This window comes from Vipera berus (genome assembly GCF_964194415.1).
Source record: "Vipera berus genome assembly, chromosome: Z".
Classification (NCBI taxonomy): domain Eukaryota; kingdom Metazoa; phylum Chordata; class Lepidosauria; order Squamata; family Viperidae; genus Vipera; species Vipera berus.
The window spans coordinates 539,985-555,844 of record NC_138205.1 but is presented as its reverse complement, the minus strand read 5'-3'; the positions used below and the strand labels follow the sequence as shown (position 1 = coordinate 555,844).

Genomic DNA, 15,860 nt, shown 5'->3' with positions numbered 1-15,860 from the left:
TACTTTGGGAACTGTTCAGGAGAGTCTGTCCTCACCCTCTTTCTCCCACAGTTCCTATCCGTGCTGAGTTGCTTCTTCCTTCTCTGCAGTGGGCCCCCCCTCCTGGGAATCCCCCTCGCTACATCTCCCTGCCCAGCACCCAAGTGATTATTTTCTGGGATTTATTTTGTTTTTTCCCCAACATCCCAGTTAAGTCTCTTTTTTGGCAGGGGTTGCCTGTCAACCGTCCCAACTTGGTCAGTTAGGAAAGAAAGACTCGCCGAAGTGGTTACAGAAGCGGCAAAAGTGAGATTTTCCCACGCAAAAGAATGATTAACCTTCCTCCCCTTTCCCTGGCCAGCCCTTTGGTCACCGGTCGCTGTCCAGTTGGATGTTAACAAACGGTTTGTGGAACCGTTTTTCACCTGCTCACCGGCTCTGCTTTCCTTTGGTGCGGGGGTCTCCAAACCTGGCTGGCAGAGGAATTCTGGGAGTTGAAGTCCACAAGTCTTAAAGCAGCCAAGTTTGGAGACATATATTTTGGTGAGTGCTTGAGACGGCCAGTGCTTCCCACGGGACAGGACAGCTTGGCTTCGATTCCTCTTGGTCCCCGCGCGACGTCTCCTCCCCCACTGCTCCCACTGCTTCTCCCCCCCCCATTACTGATGTCAGGGTGTCAGCTTGCAGTGCGTGGCTTAGCAGAACGGCAGCCGTGGCATGTGAGGCCGGGTGTTGCTGTGGCAGCCTGGCACCCTGTCAGATTCCCCCCAAAAATGTCTTCTTATTCCTTTATTCTATGTCTGCTTGTGCCTGCAATTTTATCTGGAAGACGGTTTTTGCTTGGAGCCGGAGGGAAACGAAACCAGCCGACAAAGACCTTGAAGAGACGGTTACCAAAACACAATGCCACCTGTGGCTTGGCCAAGATTCAAAAGGGCACTTACTTTTCTGGACTGCCCTATCTATGTTTCCTGGTAAAATAAATGGGGAAATCCCTTAGGAGGAAAATTCCACTTAGGGTTAGGGTTAGGTCGCCCTGAACTCGGAGAGCAAAATGGACACGGCCAATGAACTAGGAGTGCTTGGGTATGGTTAGGAGGGCACTGACTTCTAGGCTGCCCTATCTACGTTTCCTGGTAAAATACACGGGAAAATCCCATTGGGGAAAAATTCCATCCTGTTCCAGTAGCGGTTCAGCGACCTGTCCCAATAAACGGTCCTGGGTTTGTAAGTCCTGTCGTCTCTCCCGAGATCCTCCTTCTGAGGGTCCTACAAGAGGCCTGAATTCTGCCTCTCAGCCAGCCCGGACACAGGAATCCTTCGGTTAATGGCTGCCCTTGCTGAAGCCATTAATTTGGGCAGCTTCCCACCTCTCCGTGTCTCGCACCTGATGCTATCTCTCTGCTGCAGCCTTACGCGTTCAATCAGAATCGAGCTGGAAGGGGCCTTGGAGGTCTTCTAGTCCAGCCCTCTGCTCCAGCAGGGGACCCTATGTCATTCTAGACAAATGGATGCCCAGTCTCTTCTTCAAAACCTCCAGTGATGGAGCACCCACAACTTCTGGTGGGAAGCCGTTAGGCTGGCTAATCGTCCTCACTGTCAGGAAATTGTGTTCTAGGCTGGTTTGCTGCTTGATCATTTTTCATGTTAGTTTCCGCCCAGCCTCAGAAACTGTAAATGGGTGACCTTGCCATAATTAGACCTGCAATTCCAGATAAGGCTGATAATTGCATATTAGAACACATCAGGGCCAGATTTTATGATTTCTTTTTTCCCGTTTTAGAATCATAGAGCTGGAAGACTTTAGAATAACTTTATTGTCACTTTAGAACAGAAGAGAATCTGGAAGGGACCCTGGGGGTCTTCTAGTCCAGCCCCCCGCTCAAGCAGGAGAACCTATACCCATCTCAAACAGGTGACTGTCTAGCCTCTTCTTAAAAACTTCCAGTGATGGAGCGCCCACGATTTCTGGTGGCAAGCAGTTCCACTGGTTGATTGTCCTCACTGTCAGGAAGTTTCTCCTTAATTCCAGGTTGCTTCTCTCTTTGGTCAGTTTCCAACCGTTGTTTCTCGTCCGGCCCTCTGACCCCCCCCCCCCCCGTCACCTGCACCGAACTGTAAGTGGCCAGCAGCAACCCCAACGCCTTGTCCTCAACGAACAAAACGTGCCTTTGTCTCTGGAGGGGGGGGAGAAACACTAATCGGCATACATTGAACTTTCGTTGCATACAGCTCTCGCTCTCTCTCTCTCTCTCCCTCCCTCCCTCCCTCCCTCCCTCCCTCCCCCCCCCTCTCTCTCTCTCTCTCTCCCATCGGCCGCCTCCAGCGCTGGCACCTCTGCCCGAGTTCCGAAAAAGAGCCCTCCAACCTGTGACTCACGAAGGCGGGACCGCGCCCTGGGGCAGGTTGCGCAAGAGTCTGCCCCTCCGCCGGCCTGCTTGGACCTCGGGGGGGGGGGCTCTGTTTGGGACTGGGGAGGGGGCGGGCGAGCCCCAGGCCCTGAGAGGCTGTCGGGAGGGGCAGGGAGTCCCGGGACTGGGCTCTGGCAGACGCGGCTGCCCCGTTGCTGGCAGCACCGAGGACCCCACAGTCCTCCTCCTCCTCCTCTCCATCCTCATTTCTCCTCCTCCTCCTCCTCCTCCTCCTCCTCCTCCTCCTCCGCGAGCCTGAGCAGTGCAGCCGCCGCTCCGCGACAGACGCTCCGACCCAGCGAGGCGCCGTGTTGCGCCCCGACGAGAGCCGGAGCCCCAGCCTGGGGCGTGGGGGGCTCCTCCGGCCCCGCGGGGCGTCCAGACCCCAGCCCGGCTTCCCCTCTGCTCCCGGGAAGGGAGGGAAAGGCCGGCGTTGGTTGACTGTCAACGAGGCAAGACGAAAGAGGCTGCCTCGCTTCGCGGCGGGGCTCAAAAGCCGGGGGCGGGGGCGGGGAGGCGCTTGGGGGCCTTGGCAAGCCAGCTGAAGGGGGACTCCGGCCTTGGGGCTGCCTCCCGCCCCACCCCCAGGTGCTGCACAGGGTCTCCGGAGGGAGGGGAGGGAGGGAGGGAAGCAGGCGGCCAGCTTGGGAGCGGCGGCGGTTGAGGGCGGGCAGACCCCATGCGTCCCCGGGGCCTCCCTCAGCTCACCGTCCGCAGAGGCTGCCAGCTTTGCGGGCTGGCACTGGGGGCCCTGACCTCCATCGTCTTGACCCTGAGGTGGCACAGGGAGCAGCTGGTCCCCAGCATCACGGCCAGCACCATCGGCAGCCAGACCGTCTCAGCCCTGACCGACGGCACCTTCACCTTCCCCTTCAACCGGAGCGCCTACGAAGCCCACTTCCCTCACCTGCAGCAATACCGGTGCCAGGAGGCAATTGCCCGGGACGACTTGTGCCAGGGACCCTCCTGGCTGCCTTTGCTGCTCCTGGCCATCAAATCCCACCCGGCTTCCAGCGGCAGGAGAGCCACCCTGCGCCGCACCTGGGCCCAGCCGGCAGAGGTGGGGGGCTTCTGCCTGCAGCCCCTTTTCCTCCTGGGGGCCACCTCCAACCAGAAGCACCTGGAGCTGGTGGCGCCGGAGAGCCGCGTGTTTGGCGACATCCTGATGTGGGACCTTGTGGAGTCCCACCACAACCTGTCCCTGAAGGAACGCTGCTTCCTCCGGTGGGTGCACGGGCACTGCCAGCAGGCGGCCTTCGTCTTCAAAGGTAAGTGGGCAAGGTGCCCCCAAAACTGGGGCTCTGTTCACACGATGCCCTCAGCAGGCAAGGTCTGGAAGCTGATTGGCACCACCTGCTATGCTGGCCTGGGTCCATCTAGAGCAGGGGTATGGCAACCTTGGCTCTTTTACGACTCGTGGACTTCAACCCCCAGAATTCCTGAGCCAGCATGGCTCAGCTTGGAAACCTCTCCCTTTCCCCTCAGCACGGCTGGCTCAGGAATTCTGGGAGTTGAAGTCCACCAGTCATAAAAGAGCCCAGGTTGCCTACCCCTGATCTAAGTTAAGCCACAGCGTTAACGTAGACACGCTGTGGCTTAATGGGCTGATGATGGAAACACCCAGGCTGGAGAAATAATCTGTTTTTCTTGGAACACGATTCATTTCAGGTGAGCAAACAGGTTAGAAGTGTGTTTAGGTCAAATGGAATATAGACTGAATGAGGGAATTCACACACACACACACAGACACACACACACACGCCATGCTAGCCAGCAAAGGAGAAAGTGAGGGAGAGTTAATGAAGAAGGGGAAGGGCAGGTGTGGGGACAAGGCTGCCCTTTGGAAGAGAAACTCTCCTTCACCCCTTTGCCCTCCTGCCTTTTGTCCAGGGCCTTCTCTTTGTCAGCTGTGGGCCTTCGGGGGGGGGGGGGGAAGCCACGTTAGTCTCAGACTACCCAAGATCCAAAAAACAGGCAGCCCCTTTTCTGGGAGAGAATTCTGACGAAAGGCAGGTTTGTCAGATCACAGACCCACCCAGGGATGCCAGGATGGTTAACAAGCATCTTGCAAGCATCTTGCGTGGAGCTGCCCCCGGGTTACCGGCCTCTCTTGGCCCCCACAGTTCCTCTGCCTTCCCCCAATTTAACCCCCCCAGCAGCCCAGCCCCTCCATGCACCCCCTCACTGCTTGCCAAGCTTCCAAGGGGGCTCCATGGCTCTCCCTGATCTCTCTCAGCTGAACCCTTGGGGGGGGCTGTTCCAGGGACTGGGGGGTTCCCTTCCCACAAGTACAGGCAGTCCTGTACTTGTTTAGTGGCCATTTGAACTGAACTGGCTTATGACCAGGTTTCAGACAACCGTTACAGCATCCCCCCAGGTCAGGCAACCAAGATTCAAACGCTTGGCCACTGACTCCTGCTTATGACGGCGATCTTCTGACGAACAAAGTCAATGGGGGAAGCCAGATTCACTTAACGACCGTATGGCTAAGTTAACAACTGCGGTGCTTCACATAACAACTGTGTTGGGAAAGGTCACAAATGGGGCAAAGCTCGCTTAATGACTGTCTTGCTTAGCGACAGAGACCTTGGTCTACATCATAAGTTGAGGACTTGCTGCAACAGGGCTGGTTGGCCATCTTCGGTGTGGCCTTGGAGCTGAGGCAGAGCTGCGGGCCGAGCTGGTGGACAGGAAATGCTCCCCGTGGAAGCCCCATCAGCTTGAGCCCCTCTCCTTTGGGGCAGCCCCAGAGATACTACAGGACTTGCTATCCTGTCCCCCCTGGTCCTTCTTCTCTTCATTAAACCAGACACGCCCAATTCCAGCAACCTCTCTCTGCGTGTGCTTCAGCCTCCAGTCCTCTGATCGTCTTTGTTGCTCTCCTCTGCCCTCTTTCTGGAGTCTCACCACTTTCCTAATCTCCTCTGCTCCCTCTGCAACCTAAGCTTCCATCGCACTTGAGGCTGGGCTTTTGTCAGTGTGCCGTCACACGTCCCATGCTCTCTCTGGCTGCTCTGATTTCACCCTGCCTGCACAAGAGCCCTCCCGGCACCCGCTTTCTGCCCGAGACGCTCCCTTTGCAGGGTGCCTGCCAAGGCTGACTGGCGGCTGAAGCCGGACCCCCATTGTCTGGCCAATACAGAACTAGAACTACTATTTGACATGCAGGGAAATTTAAAAGCGCCACGTGGCCGGCCGGCCTCATTTCTTCATGTGTTCCTCGCCCTGACCGTCCCCCTGTCTGCTTCCACCGGCAAGCAGGGGGAAGAGTTACCTGCTGGGAGGGGGTGTCACAAAAGCCAAGATGGCGGATGCACCTGGCGATTAAGGCCCAGTCCTTTTAATCTGCAACACCTGTGAAAGCGTGTTTGTGTGTGTGTGTGTGTGTAGGCTCTTGACCTCCCGACCCTCCGGCCTGGATGGTTAGGGTTCCAGGGTCCGAAAGCTCCAGCTGGACACCGTTCCTTTGGAAAGCGGGTGGGGTGACTCTGGAAGCTTCAGTTGTGCACCCCGAGGATCAACTTGGGGCGTGATCTGTCACCATCCATGGGAGTAAATACCCCGTTGCTTTTCAGGGGACGATGACCTCTTTGTGAACCCCAAGGTGCTGACTGATTACCTCCGCCGGACGCCCAACGCCTCCCGCTTCATCCACGGCAACATCCAGGTCCACTCGACGGTCATGAGGTTTGGCAAGTATGCCGTCCCATGGGACCTCTACCCCCTGGACCGCTACCCCAACTTTGCCTCCGGAGGGGGGTTCATCATGTCGCGCATGGGGCTGGCCGGCCTCTATCGAGCCTCTCTGCAGCTGCCCGTCTTCCCCCTGGATGACATCTACCTGGCCTTCCTGACGCTGGCAGCCAAGATCCCCCAGCGGCACGACGGGGGCTTCCGCGTGTGGGGCATCCCCAAGGACGAGCTCTCGGCCTACCAGGACTCTGTGTGCATCCACGGGGTCAGCATGGAGAGGATCGAGGAGGTGTGGAAGCAGCTGGAGAGGCCCCCACAGGACCCCCGGACCCCCTCTTAATGGCTGCACATGGACCGGGCCTCCCCGCCCCTCCCCTGACTGGTGGGTTAACCAGACCCTCGCGGGCCTCTGGGCCTCGTCTACGGTGATTCTCGGCCATCCAGGTCATAGTTATAGCAAAGGTGATTTTCCAGGAGGCAACTGGATTTCCTTTTGTTTTCTTTGAAGACGTTTCGCTTCTCATCCAAGAAGCTTCTTCAGCTCTGACTGGATGGTGGGGAATGCGAGGCTTGTCCACTTCAGGTGTGGCCATGTGAACAGGGCACGAGTGGCCATAGGACTGCCCCCACCCCCGGGGAATTAGAAGATACATCACTGTGACAAAGCAGACATAAAAATTAGCAATATTGTTGGACCTGCCCCAACTCAGACCTCTGGGAAAGAAAGACCCTCAACTCCATTTGGTTGAAGCAATAGGTTCTTTTAGTAAGGTTAAGTGGTTTCAGTGAAAATAAAGCTAGATCTGAGTGAGCAAAGGTTACACTTTTCCCCCCCGTTCCCTGCCCCTTCCCCTTGACCATCACTGTCCAATAGGATGCCGTTTTGATATTTTGGGAGCCGCTTTGATACTTGGCCCCTCTTGACGTAGCTTTGCACTCTGTTCCCAGGCCAGACCCCCGTGGTTCTTGTCCACCCTCTCCCGTCCTCCCTTCTCATTTCCATGCCTGAACTTTACCAGCCCAATTCCTCCCTCCCTTCCCCTCCCTTTTATGGCAGGATGCCGGCAAAGCCAAAAAGCTGAAGATGGCAGACCCAACAAATACTTTTTGGGGCTATGCTGGGCGCTCCCCACCCCATTCCTTTCTCCGACCTTGCAATCTGCGTTTCTGCTTTGGGAAGTGAGCGCAAGGCGGACCAGCCTGTCCGGCTGCAATTTTTAGAACTGGGAATTCCCTTGGGTCAGGGTAAGGGAGGGTCCTTTCTTGGCAAGGAGGAAGGTTGGATAGGGCATCTCAGCTCTGCAACTGTGTGTGTGTGTGTGTGTTTGTTTTGGGAAGGCGAGCCCTGGCCAACGCCTGCAGCCTCTGCACCAGCTGCCATGGGCACACTGGGACTTCCAGAGCATCTGTTTTGCACACCGGGGCCTTTCCTGTGAGAGGTTTGGGGAGGGGGAGATGGGTAAGCGCCCCCCCCGACTCAGGAGATACCATGGGGGCATTTGGGAGGGAGGGAAAGGAGTCTCCTGGAGGGGAAGTGCGGCAGACCTCACCTGAATGCTGGGGAGGGGGCTGGAAGAGGCTGGTGTCCATAGTGAAAGGAATACAAGTATTATTCAGAAATTTCTAGTGAGTCTAAAGGTTGAAGCAGAAGCCAACTGAAGATCAGAAATAATATTTTATCTTAAGTATTGACAAGTACAAATACGAAAAGCAGAAGTTACAGATTGTAAGAGGAAATATTGAAACAACTATAGGAGACGGACTGTGGTAACAGAAAATCAGATGGTGAAAGATAGGCTATGGACAAAGGGGCTTCCTGGAACATGGGAAGGACGGTGGTTTAAGGCGGTCCGGAAAGTTTATCGGATGACTAGGGAAGGGGTGTAGAGTGCGATAGGGGAGGTGGAATCTCAGTTGGGGATAGGATATAAAAATGTGTTAATCAGCTCTGTAAGGTGTGGCTGAACTCGTGTGTGTGTTTCAGTCCACCAAGCCTTTGCAAACGCTTCTTTTGAAATAAAAACTTGGTTGCTGGAATTCCAAGTGAGTTCATTTGTTTTGGATCTTGAGCCACCTTCCAAACAACTTGGGGGCTCGTCCTGGGATATCACCGGGAGTGGGCACCCCTAAGGGGAAAGGCACCACGTCTATTTTGACGGTTTCCTGAAAGGTGACCACCACCACCACCCCTGCCCAGTACCCGTGAAGAACCGGATGCTAAATTAGTGGATTCCAGGAACAAAGGAAGTCAGGTCAATTTTTTTTAATGCCCCGAGGGTCTGAAGGACTGGCAAGGCAAGGAGGTGGGTGAAGTACCAACTGCCGGGAAACTCTGTGCACAGACCCAGGTAAGAAAATCAGGGCATTTTTAGTTACCTGGGCGGCTGGGTGGGTAGGCTGGTGTGAGAGGGTGACTGAGATGCCCCGAGAGCCATAAGGGCTGGCAAGGCGAAGTGAGAGCCGACTCCTGAGTGGAAAGGAGGAAGTCAGGTGGTCTCATTAGGTTGGTAAGGATAAGAGAGCCAGACAGTAACCACTGATGGGTAATAGATTTTCCGAGAAGCCACAAAAGAATCAAAGAGGGGACTCCCAAGATGAGGGAAAGGGAGAGAATGTTTTCATCCCTCCTCACAGTCCCCTGGGAAAGTTCCTGGCTGGATGGAATCATCCTCCTTATAGCGGAATGGTAAAAGATTTCGATAAAGATTTGATGATTCGATACTGTTATTTTATTTGGGGACAAAAACGAATAGATGCGGGAACTCAGTGGCCATAGTTAGGTAGTTTTAATTACTTCATTTGAGGGCAAGGTTGGCAGAATAAACTATATACTTGAGGTAAAAGTATTATGATAAAGTATTGCTGTTTTAAATGTTAGCAGGATGGGATGGAGTCATCTGGAAAATACACCTGGGATAAGAGTAAAGGTACCACGACTCAATATTGTTATTTTGAGTGGCCAAGAAATCCTGTTAAAAGCATTAGTGCATTTTGCTCAAAATATGGAAGTTTTAAAAATTGGCTATGTCAAGCACTAAATATTTATTTATTTATTTATTTATTTATTTATTTATTTATTTATTTATTTATTTATTTATTTATTTATTTATGGGACTTATATGCCGCCCTATCTCCCGAAGGACTCAGGGCGGCTCACAACAATAAAACAGCTATAAAAAAACAGTAATACAAATATTAAAAAAGAATTAAATTACAAAACCCCATAATTAATTACTAAAACCAATAAAATTTAAAACAATATTAAAAACCCCCATCCTCAGTCCAGGTTGGCCAGTTGGAAAAGATACGTCTTTAGGTCGCGGCGAAAGGACCAGAGATCCGGGGACATCCAAAGTTCTCAGAGGAGCTGATTCCAAAGGGCAGGTGCCCCAACAGAGAAGGCCCTCCCCCCGGGGGTCGCCAGCCGACACTGTCTAGCCGACGGCACCCTCCCTGTGTGAGCGCACAGGGTGGAGGGAAGTCATTCCTGGCAGCAGACGGTCCTGCAAGTATCCCGGGCCTAGGCCATGTAGGGCTTTATAGGTAAGAACCAGCACCTTGAACCTCACCCGGAGGACAACCGGCAACCAATGCAGCTCACGCAGGAGGGGTGCAATATGGGAGTATCGGGACGCTCCCATCACAACCCGCGTGGCCGCATTCTGCACCAGCTGAAGCCTCCTGGTGGTCTTCAAGGGCAGCCCCATGTAGAGAGCGTTACAGTAATCTATACGGGAGGTAGGCTAACAAAAGAAGTTTATATGCCTGTCGGATCCCAGGCAATATATAGTCCATTTTTGTTAGAGGAGTGTGGAGGTAGTGTCTGCATCTCTGTGTTGTGTCTAATAATAATAATTAATAAAAAGGCCTTATTTACAAACAAAGAAAGAGATTAAAAAAACAACAAAGTTGCTCATTGGCTTGTGAACAGCTCCTTGTAATTATAATAATAGTTATTGATTTGTCAGAAGAAAGTATGAAATAAAATATCTGTACGTGAAACGGTTTATTCAAGCAGCTTGAATGGAAGTGAATGTATGGATATGCTAATCCTCTGTCTGTGTGTGTGAAAGAGAGAGAGTTTCTCCCCCACCACAGACTGTGAAAGAAACAGTAAACTGCAGAATTTTTTGTTTGTTTATTGTTGCTGTAAAAGTGAAATGAAAAGGCAATATAAGCATTTGTGAGAGAATTAATGGAAATGCATGTGAAGAAGAGAAAACTATTTTGTTAGTGGTGAGATTTTTGTGTAATTCTTCTTTTTCTGGCTGGGGTGAAATTTAATGTTTAATGTTCCATCTGAATGGAATCTGATTAAATTGGAATTTGACTAAATTTATATTAAAAGCAAAGAGTTGATACTAGTTTGATACAAAACTATTTCAGTAACTCAGAATATCTTATTAAGCTTGTTTATTTATTTTTGTGTAGTTGCTTGTTGTTTTATTTTTATTTTTATAATGTTTTTATGTCTGTGTGCAGGACACAGTGATAGAAAATAATATGTCAGAATCCATTTATATCATATTCATAAATGTATGTTTAAAACATTATTCCATGGATTCTGCCATCTTCCAAAGAGAAGAGAATGGATGTGTATTGAACCCGTATTAGGCATTTCAAAGGAAAGGAGAAGCCTTTTGAACTGGGGAAACAAAAGGGGGGGCTAGCATCTGGCTTCTGTCACGGAAGAGAGCAATAAACATGAAGGGTCCTAAGTTCCTTTTTCCCACGAGAGGGATGATACGAGATAAAGGATGGGGGACTGACCAAATGGGGTTAAGGGGGGTTAAACCGGGAACTCTATATAAGGGTTTACTTCGTGGAATAATATTAAGTCCTGTCTCGTTTCCTACAACCAAGCATGTCATAGTAAAGATTCTTTTTGGAATAGACTTGACTCCAAGAATTTTGTCTTCCGAAGACGTGGTTTGGGGTGGGCCCTGACATAATACCTAAGAGAATTTAAGGAATTGTAATTCCACCCTTGTGTCAAACAGCTCTGTAAGGTGTGGCTGAACTCCTATGTGTGTTTCAGTCCACCAAGCCTTTGCAAACGCATCTTTTGAAATAAAAACTCGGTTGCTGGAATTCCAAGTGACTTTATTTGTTTTGGATCTTGAGCCACCTTCCAAACAATAGCGTGTGGGGTGAGTGGATGGGGGCTGCCCCACTCCAGAGGGCCCTTCTTGCAGAGGTGGGGTGTGGCAGCCCCCTACTCTATGGCTGTGTTTACGGCAGCCCCCCCTCCCTCCGAGGGGTCATTCCAGGTTCCTGGGATTGGATCCCTCCCAGCCTGCTTTGCCTCCTCCGGGGGGACTTTCCTCCTCACCCCCAGCCTGCCCTCCATCCCACCATGAGTGGGGTCAGCTACTTCCATTAACCGGTCTCAGGCTGGGCCTGGGCCATGCCTGTCACCCCCACCCACAATTTTTCTCATTGTCTCCTGTGCCCACCCCAGCTGTGGGGCTGCCCCCCTCCCCGGCCTAACCCCTTCCTAGAGCAGCCCCAGGGTGAAGGAAGGCAGCCTTCCTGGTGCAAACTGCCAAGATCTTGGCACCTTTTCAGTCAGGGATCTCCCCCACGGGGGGGGGGTGTCTGGTCCCCCAAATGGGCACTGGGGGGGGCAAGGCGAGCCAAGCAGAACCAAGGGGGGGGTTGCTTTCTGCAGCCCTATTTGATCTGGGGGGAGGGTTTTTGCCTTGCAGCCCCCCCCGGGTGGGGTTGGACCCCTGCCTGGGCAAACCCAGCATCTTTGACGCCCCCCCCAGCTGCATTGCATCTCTGCTTCCCTCACTACCACCACCACCCTGGTGTGCTGGATGATGGACAACAGAGTCCCCGCTGCCAGCCAGCGCCTGCCTGCGGCCATCTTGGTTGGGGCCGAGGGCTCTCATCCCCCAAGATGGCTCCCGGGAGGTGCTTCAGGAGGCTGTGCCCCAGGAAGTGGGTTCCGCTGGGTGCGCTTTGGGTCCGGCTGCCTTCCCCGGGGCGAAGGGGAAGGGCTGGCCAGCCACGGGGCCCGAGGCCTAAGGCCTGCAAGCCGCCTGCCTCCCTTGCAAAGCCTCTTTGCCCTCCCACCCCAGGCCAAGGCTGGGGGGGGGGGAGCTCCCATTGCGTGCTTTCAAAAGGCCCCACTCTCAGCCCCCCAACCCCCAATTTGAGGGGGGGAGACGGGGAGGGTTGGAGGGCTCTGGCAGGGAGCAGGCCAAGCTCCCTTTTTGCAGAAAAATAATTTTCTTTTCCCATCCAGGGAAGAAGGACTCTGCCTGCCTCTAGCGGTCTTGTCTCTGTTTACAAAGGCCTGGGGGGGGGGGGAAATTCTCTTTTAAAGAAATATCTGGGGCTGGATTGTTGACTCTGGTGCCCACAAGGGGTGACCCCTCTTTTCAGCCCAGCTGCCGATCAGTGATTATTACAAAAGACAATTGTTTGTGTTCTCGTTCTCTCCGGCCTGGGAGAATTGTTCCATTGATATCTAAAAATCTCTCCACCTTTTGGGTTTGGCAATGGCCGTTAATCAGGTTTGTCAATGAAAGGTGAGGTTGACACAACTGAATTGCACCAGGATGTGTCTTTTTTAAAAAATTATTTCCGTGTGTTGTTGACCCTCTCTGATTTTATCACCCCTCTGTAGACATTGCTGTAGCCCCCCCAACCCCAAGTTTCTTTCCGGGGGGAGGAGGCTATGAACATTGTGAAATGAAAAAAAAAGAAAAGTCAAGTTTTTAACCGTCGCTCAGTGAATAATTGGAAATGTCAGTTTGATGCTTGTTTGTAGAGGAGCCACTATGCGTCAAAGTCGTAAGCTATTTTGAAAGTTTGCCGGTCATCCGTTTCAAAAGGGAACAGGTTCAAACTCCTTTCTATGCAAACCCAACGGTTGGGTCCGAGTTTTAAGATTTTAGCTTCGTTGCTTCATTTGCAAGACATTGGGGGATCCAGCAGGGCCGCAGCCTACCACCTGCCTGGGGTACGGGATGTGTGTGGATGTGGCTTGGACTTCCCAGCTGCCTACCATGGGCACCGCAGTGCCCACCAGTTTCTTGAGACGTTGGGTGCCGAAAGTGCCCCCGGGCTCTGGGGGCAGCATCTGACGGGCAGAGCAACTTCCGGCTGCTTTGGCAAGGCCTGTCAGGATGGCATTCAGCCCCATTTACGTTAGTAACACCAGCTGCCTGCAATTAGTGCAGGTTCGCGTCCCACCAGGCTCAAGGTTGACTCAGCCTTCCATCCTTCCGAGGTGGGTAAAATGAGGACCCAGATTGTTGGGGGCAATAAGCTGACTTTGTAATAATGCCGCTTGGGGTGTGTGTGAAAGCCCTAACAAGCAGGCATATACATAGAATGAAGGCTATTGCTAAGCACATTGGTTTGTGCTTAAATTGTAAGCCGCCCTGAGTCTTCGGAGAAGGGCGGGATATAAATGGGATTAAAATAAAAAAAAGTAAAATAAAGTTCCCTTGGCTTAATTCTGCTTTTGTTTCCTAGGCTCAGCCACGTCTTCGTGTCGAAGTGGTGCCTGGGGCTGGCAGCTGTCCTGTTGGTCTCGTCTGCCGTGAGGAAGTGGTTCCCTCCCCCACCCCTGCCTGCGCCCATAGCCCTGACCGATGGCACCTTCACCTTCCACTTCAACCGGAGCGCCTACGAAGCCCACTTCCCTCACCTGCAGCAATACCAGTGCCGGGAGGTGTTTGCCCCGGATGACTTGTGCCAGGGACCCTCCAGGGTGCCTCTGCTGCTCCTGGCCATCAAATCCCACCCGGTTTTTGCAGGCAGAAGGACCACCCTGCGCCGCACCTGGGCCCAGCCGGCGGAGGTGGGGGGCTTCCGGCTGCAGCCCCTTTTCCTCCTGGGGTCCACCTTCAACCAGAAGCACCTGGAGCTGGTGGCGCAGGAGAGGCGCGTGTTTGGCGACATCCTGATGTGGGACTTTGTGGAGTCACACCACAACCTGTCCCTCAAGGAACGCTGCTTCCTCCGGTGGGCGCACGGGCACTGCCAGCAGGCGGCCTTTGTCTTCAAAGGTAAGCTGCCCAGGGCAGCAGGGGAGTGGGTTTTTGTGCTTGCCCCCCAGGAGACCCTGTAGGGAGAGTGAAGGGCTCCTTACATCTTTCGGAGGCAGCCCCAGTTCAGCGCTGTTGGGAAAGGTGTGTCCAGAGAGGGTCAACCAAGTTGAGAAAAACATTGTAGGTCAGTGTTTCAGGCATTTTCCCATAGTCCAGGGCTGTCCAACCTTGGCAACTTTGTGGACCAACTCCCAGAATTCCCCAGACAGCAAGGGTTTCCCGGAATAATAGAGATAGGACAAATGTGGCTAGACTACCTTATTACATTGTTGTTGTTTTTGGATAGACTAACTTTCTTAATAGATAGCGGGAATGCAGTAGATGTAATATATCTTGACTTCAGTAAAGTGAAAAAAAAGCTGGCTGGGGAATTCTGGGAATTGAAGTCCACAGGTCTTAAAGTTGCCAAGGCAGGACACCCCTGCCATAGTGCTTGCAGGCCCTTCAGGTAGCACAGCCTGTAGCCTGGCACCATCCCCACCTTGCCCCGCCGGGGTCCTCTGAACCTGCTTTCTGGTTTGGAAAGGCTCCGTAGGGAGTGCCAACTTTATAAACCACAACAGCCTGAGAAATGGCAGCCTGCCCAAGTGTCTTGCTCTGCAGGAGAGGACGATGTTTTTGTGAATCCCGCGGCCCTGACGAAGTTCCTCCGGCAGACGCCCAACGCCTCCCACTTCATACATGGCTACATCCACTTCCACCCTGCCGTGAAGAGGATCGGGCGGGACGCCATCCCTGTCCCGTTCTTCCCCGTGGCCCACTACCCACACTTTGCCTCGGAAAAGGGCTTCCTGGTGCCTGGCGCTGCCCTGCCTGCCCTCTACCAGGCCTCCCTTTGGTTGCCCACCTTCCCACTCTGTGGTGCCTACTGGGGCTTCCTAGCTTTGGCTGCCCGGCTGCCCCATCAGCACAACGGAGACTTCCGGGCCTGGGAGAAGACGCAGGACCACTTCACCACCTACCAGCGGTCCCTGGTGGTCCATGGGGTCTCCAGGAAGAGGATGGAGGAAGTGTGGCAAGAGCTCAGGGCCTCCCTGCAGAGCTTGCCCAAGTGAACGCAGCAGCGGTTGTGCCCACGACGCGCCTTCCTTGGCCCACGTTGGATTGGGGTTGAGCAGCTGTGGCTTCAGCATGGGATCCAGGAAAGGTGTCAACACCTGTTTGCACCAGCTTCCTTCGACCGCTTGGGAGAGGGCGGGCAGCCGTCAAGACCCGCGCTTGTCAAAACTGGTTCTCCATATTCTGTTATTAAAAAGTCTCCCAAGCCAGTGTGGCTGTGTGTGAATGCTTCCAAGTGCTTGTAGTCTCTAGAGCTGGAGGGGTGGGTGGGGGAGGGGTCCAACCTTGGCAACTTTTAAGGCTTACAGACTTCAATTCCCAGAATTCCCCAGCCAGCCATGCCAGAGCGGAGGCCGAGATGCCCGTGGTGTCATAACCATCTATTAATTGATGAAGAAAGCAAATGACTGTCAGGAGAAATGAGCGTTTCTGAGCTCAGCGCAAAAGAAGCAACTTCTGATGTCTTTCCAGATTTTATTTATTCATTTAAAACTGGGTTGTCCGACCTCGGCCCCTTTTATGATTTTTGGACTTCAACTCCCAGAATTCCCCAGCCCGCGTGGCTGGACCAGGAATTCTGGGAGTTGAAGTCCACAAGTCTTACAAGGCGCCATTGTTCGCCACCCCTGCTCTAGACCATGTTCAACAT

General features: G+C 53.2%; 2 protein-coding genes across 2 annotated transcripts; both read left to right on the top strand.

The window, feature by feature from the left end:
• Positions 1-3,069: 3,069 nt before the first annotated feature.
• LOC308677106 (beta-1,3-galactosyltransferase 5-like) lies at positions 3,070-7,532 on the top strand (the record flags this gene model as incomplete). The annotated part of the gene is made up of 2 exons (XM_081343271.1): positions 3,070-3,658; positions 5,966-7,532. The coding sequence occupies 2 exons, from the start codon at positions 3,070-3,072 to the stop codon at positions 6,421-6,423; spliced, it is 1,047 nt and encodes a 348-aa protein (XP_081199397.1). The 3' UTR covers positions 6,424-7,532.
• Positions 7,463-15,277, top strand: LOC308677851 (beta-1,3-galactosyltransferase 5-like; the record flags this gene model as incomplete). Its single annotated transcript, XM_081344548.1, has 4 exons — positions 7,463-7,515; positions 8,369-8,431; positions 13,575-14,110; positions 14,756-15,277. The coding sequence occupies 4 exons, from the start codon at positions 7,463-7,465 to the stop codon at positions 15,205-15,207; spliced, it is 1,104 nt and encodes a 367-aa protein (XP_081200674.1). The 3' UTR covers positions 15,208-15,277.
• Positions 15,278-15,860: the final 583 nt, after the last annotated feature.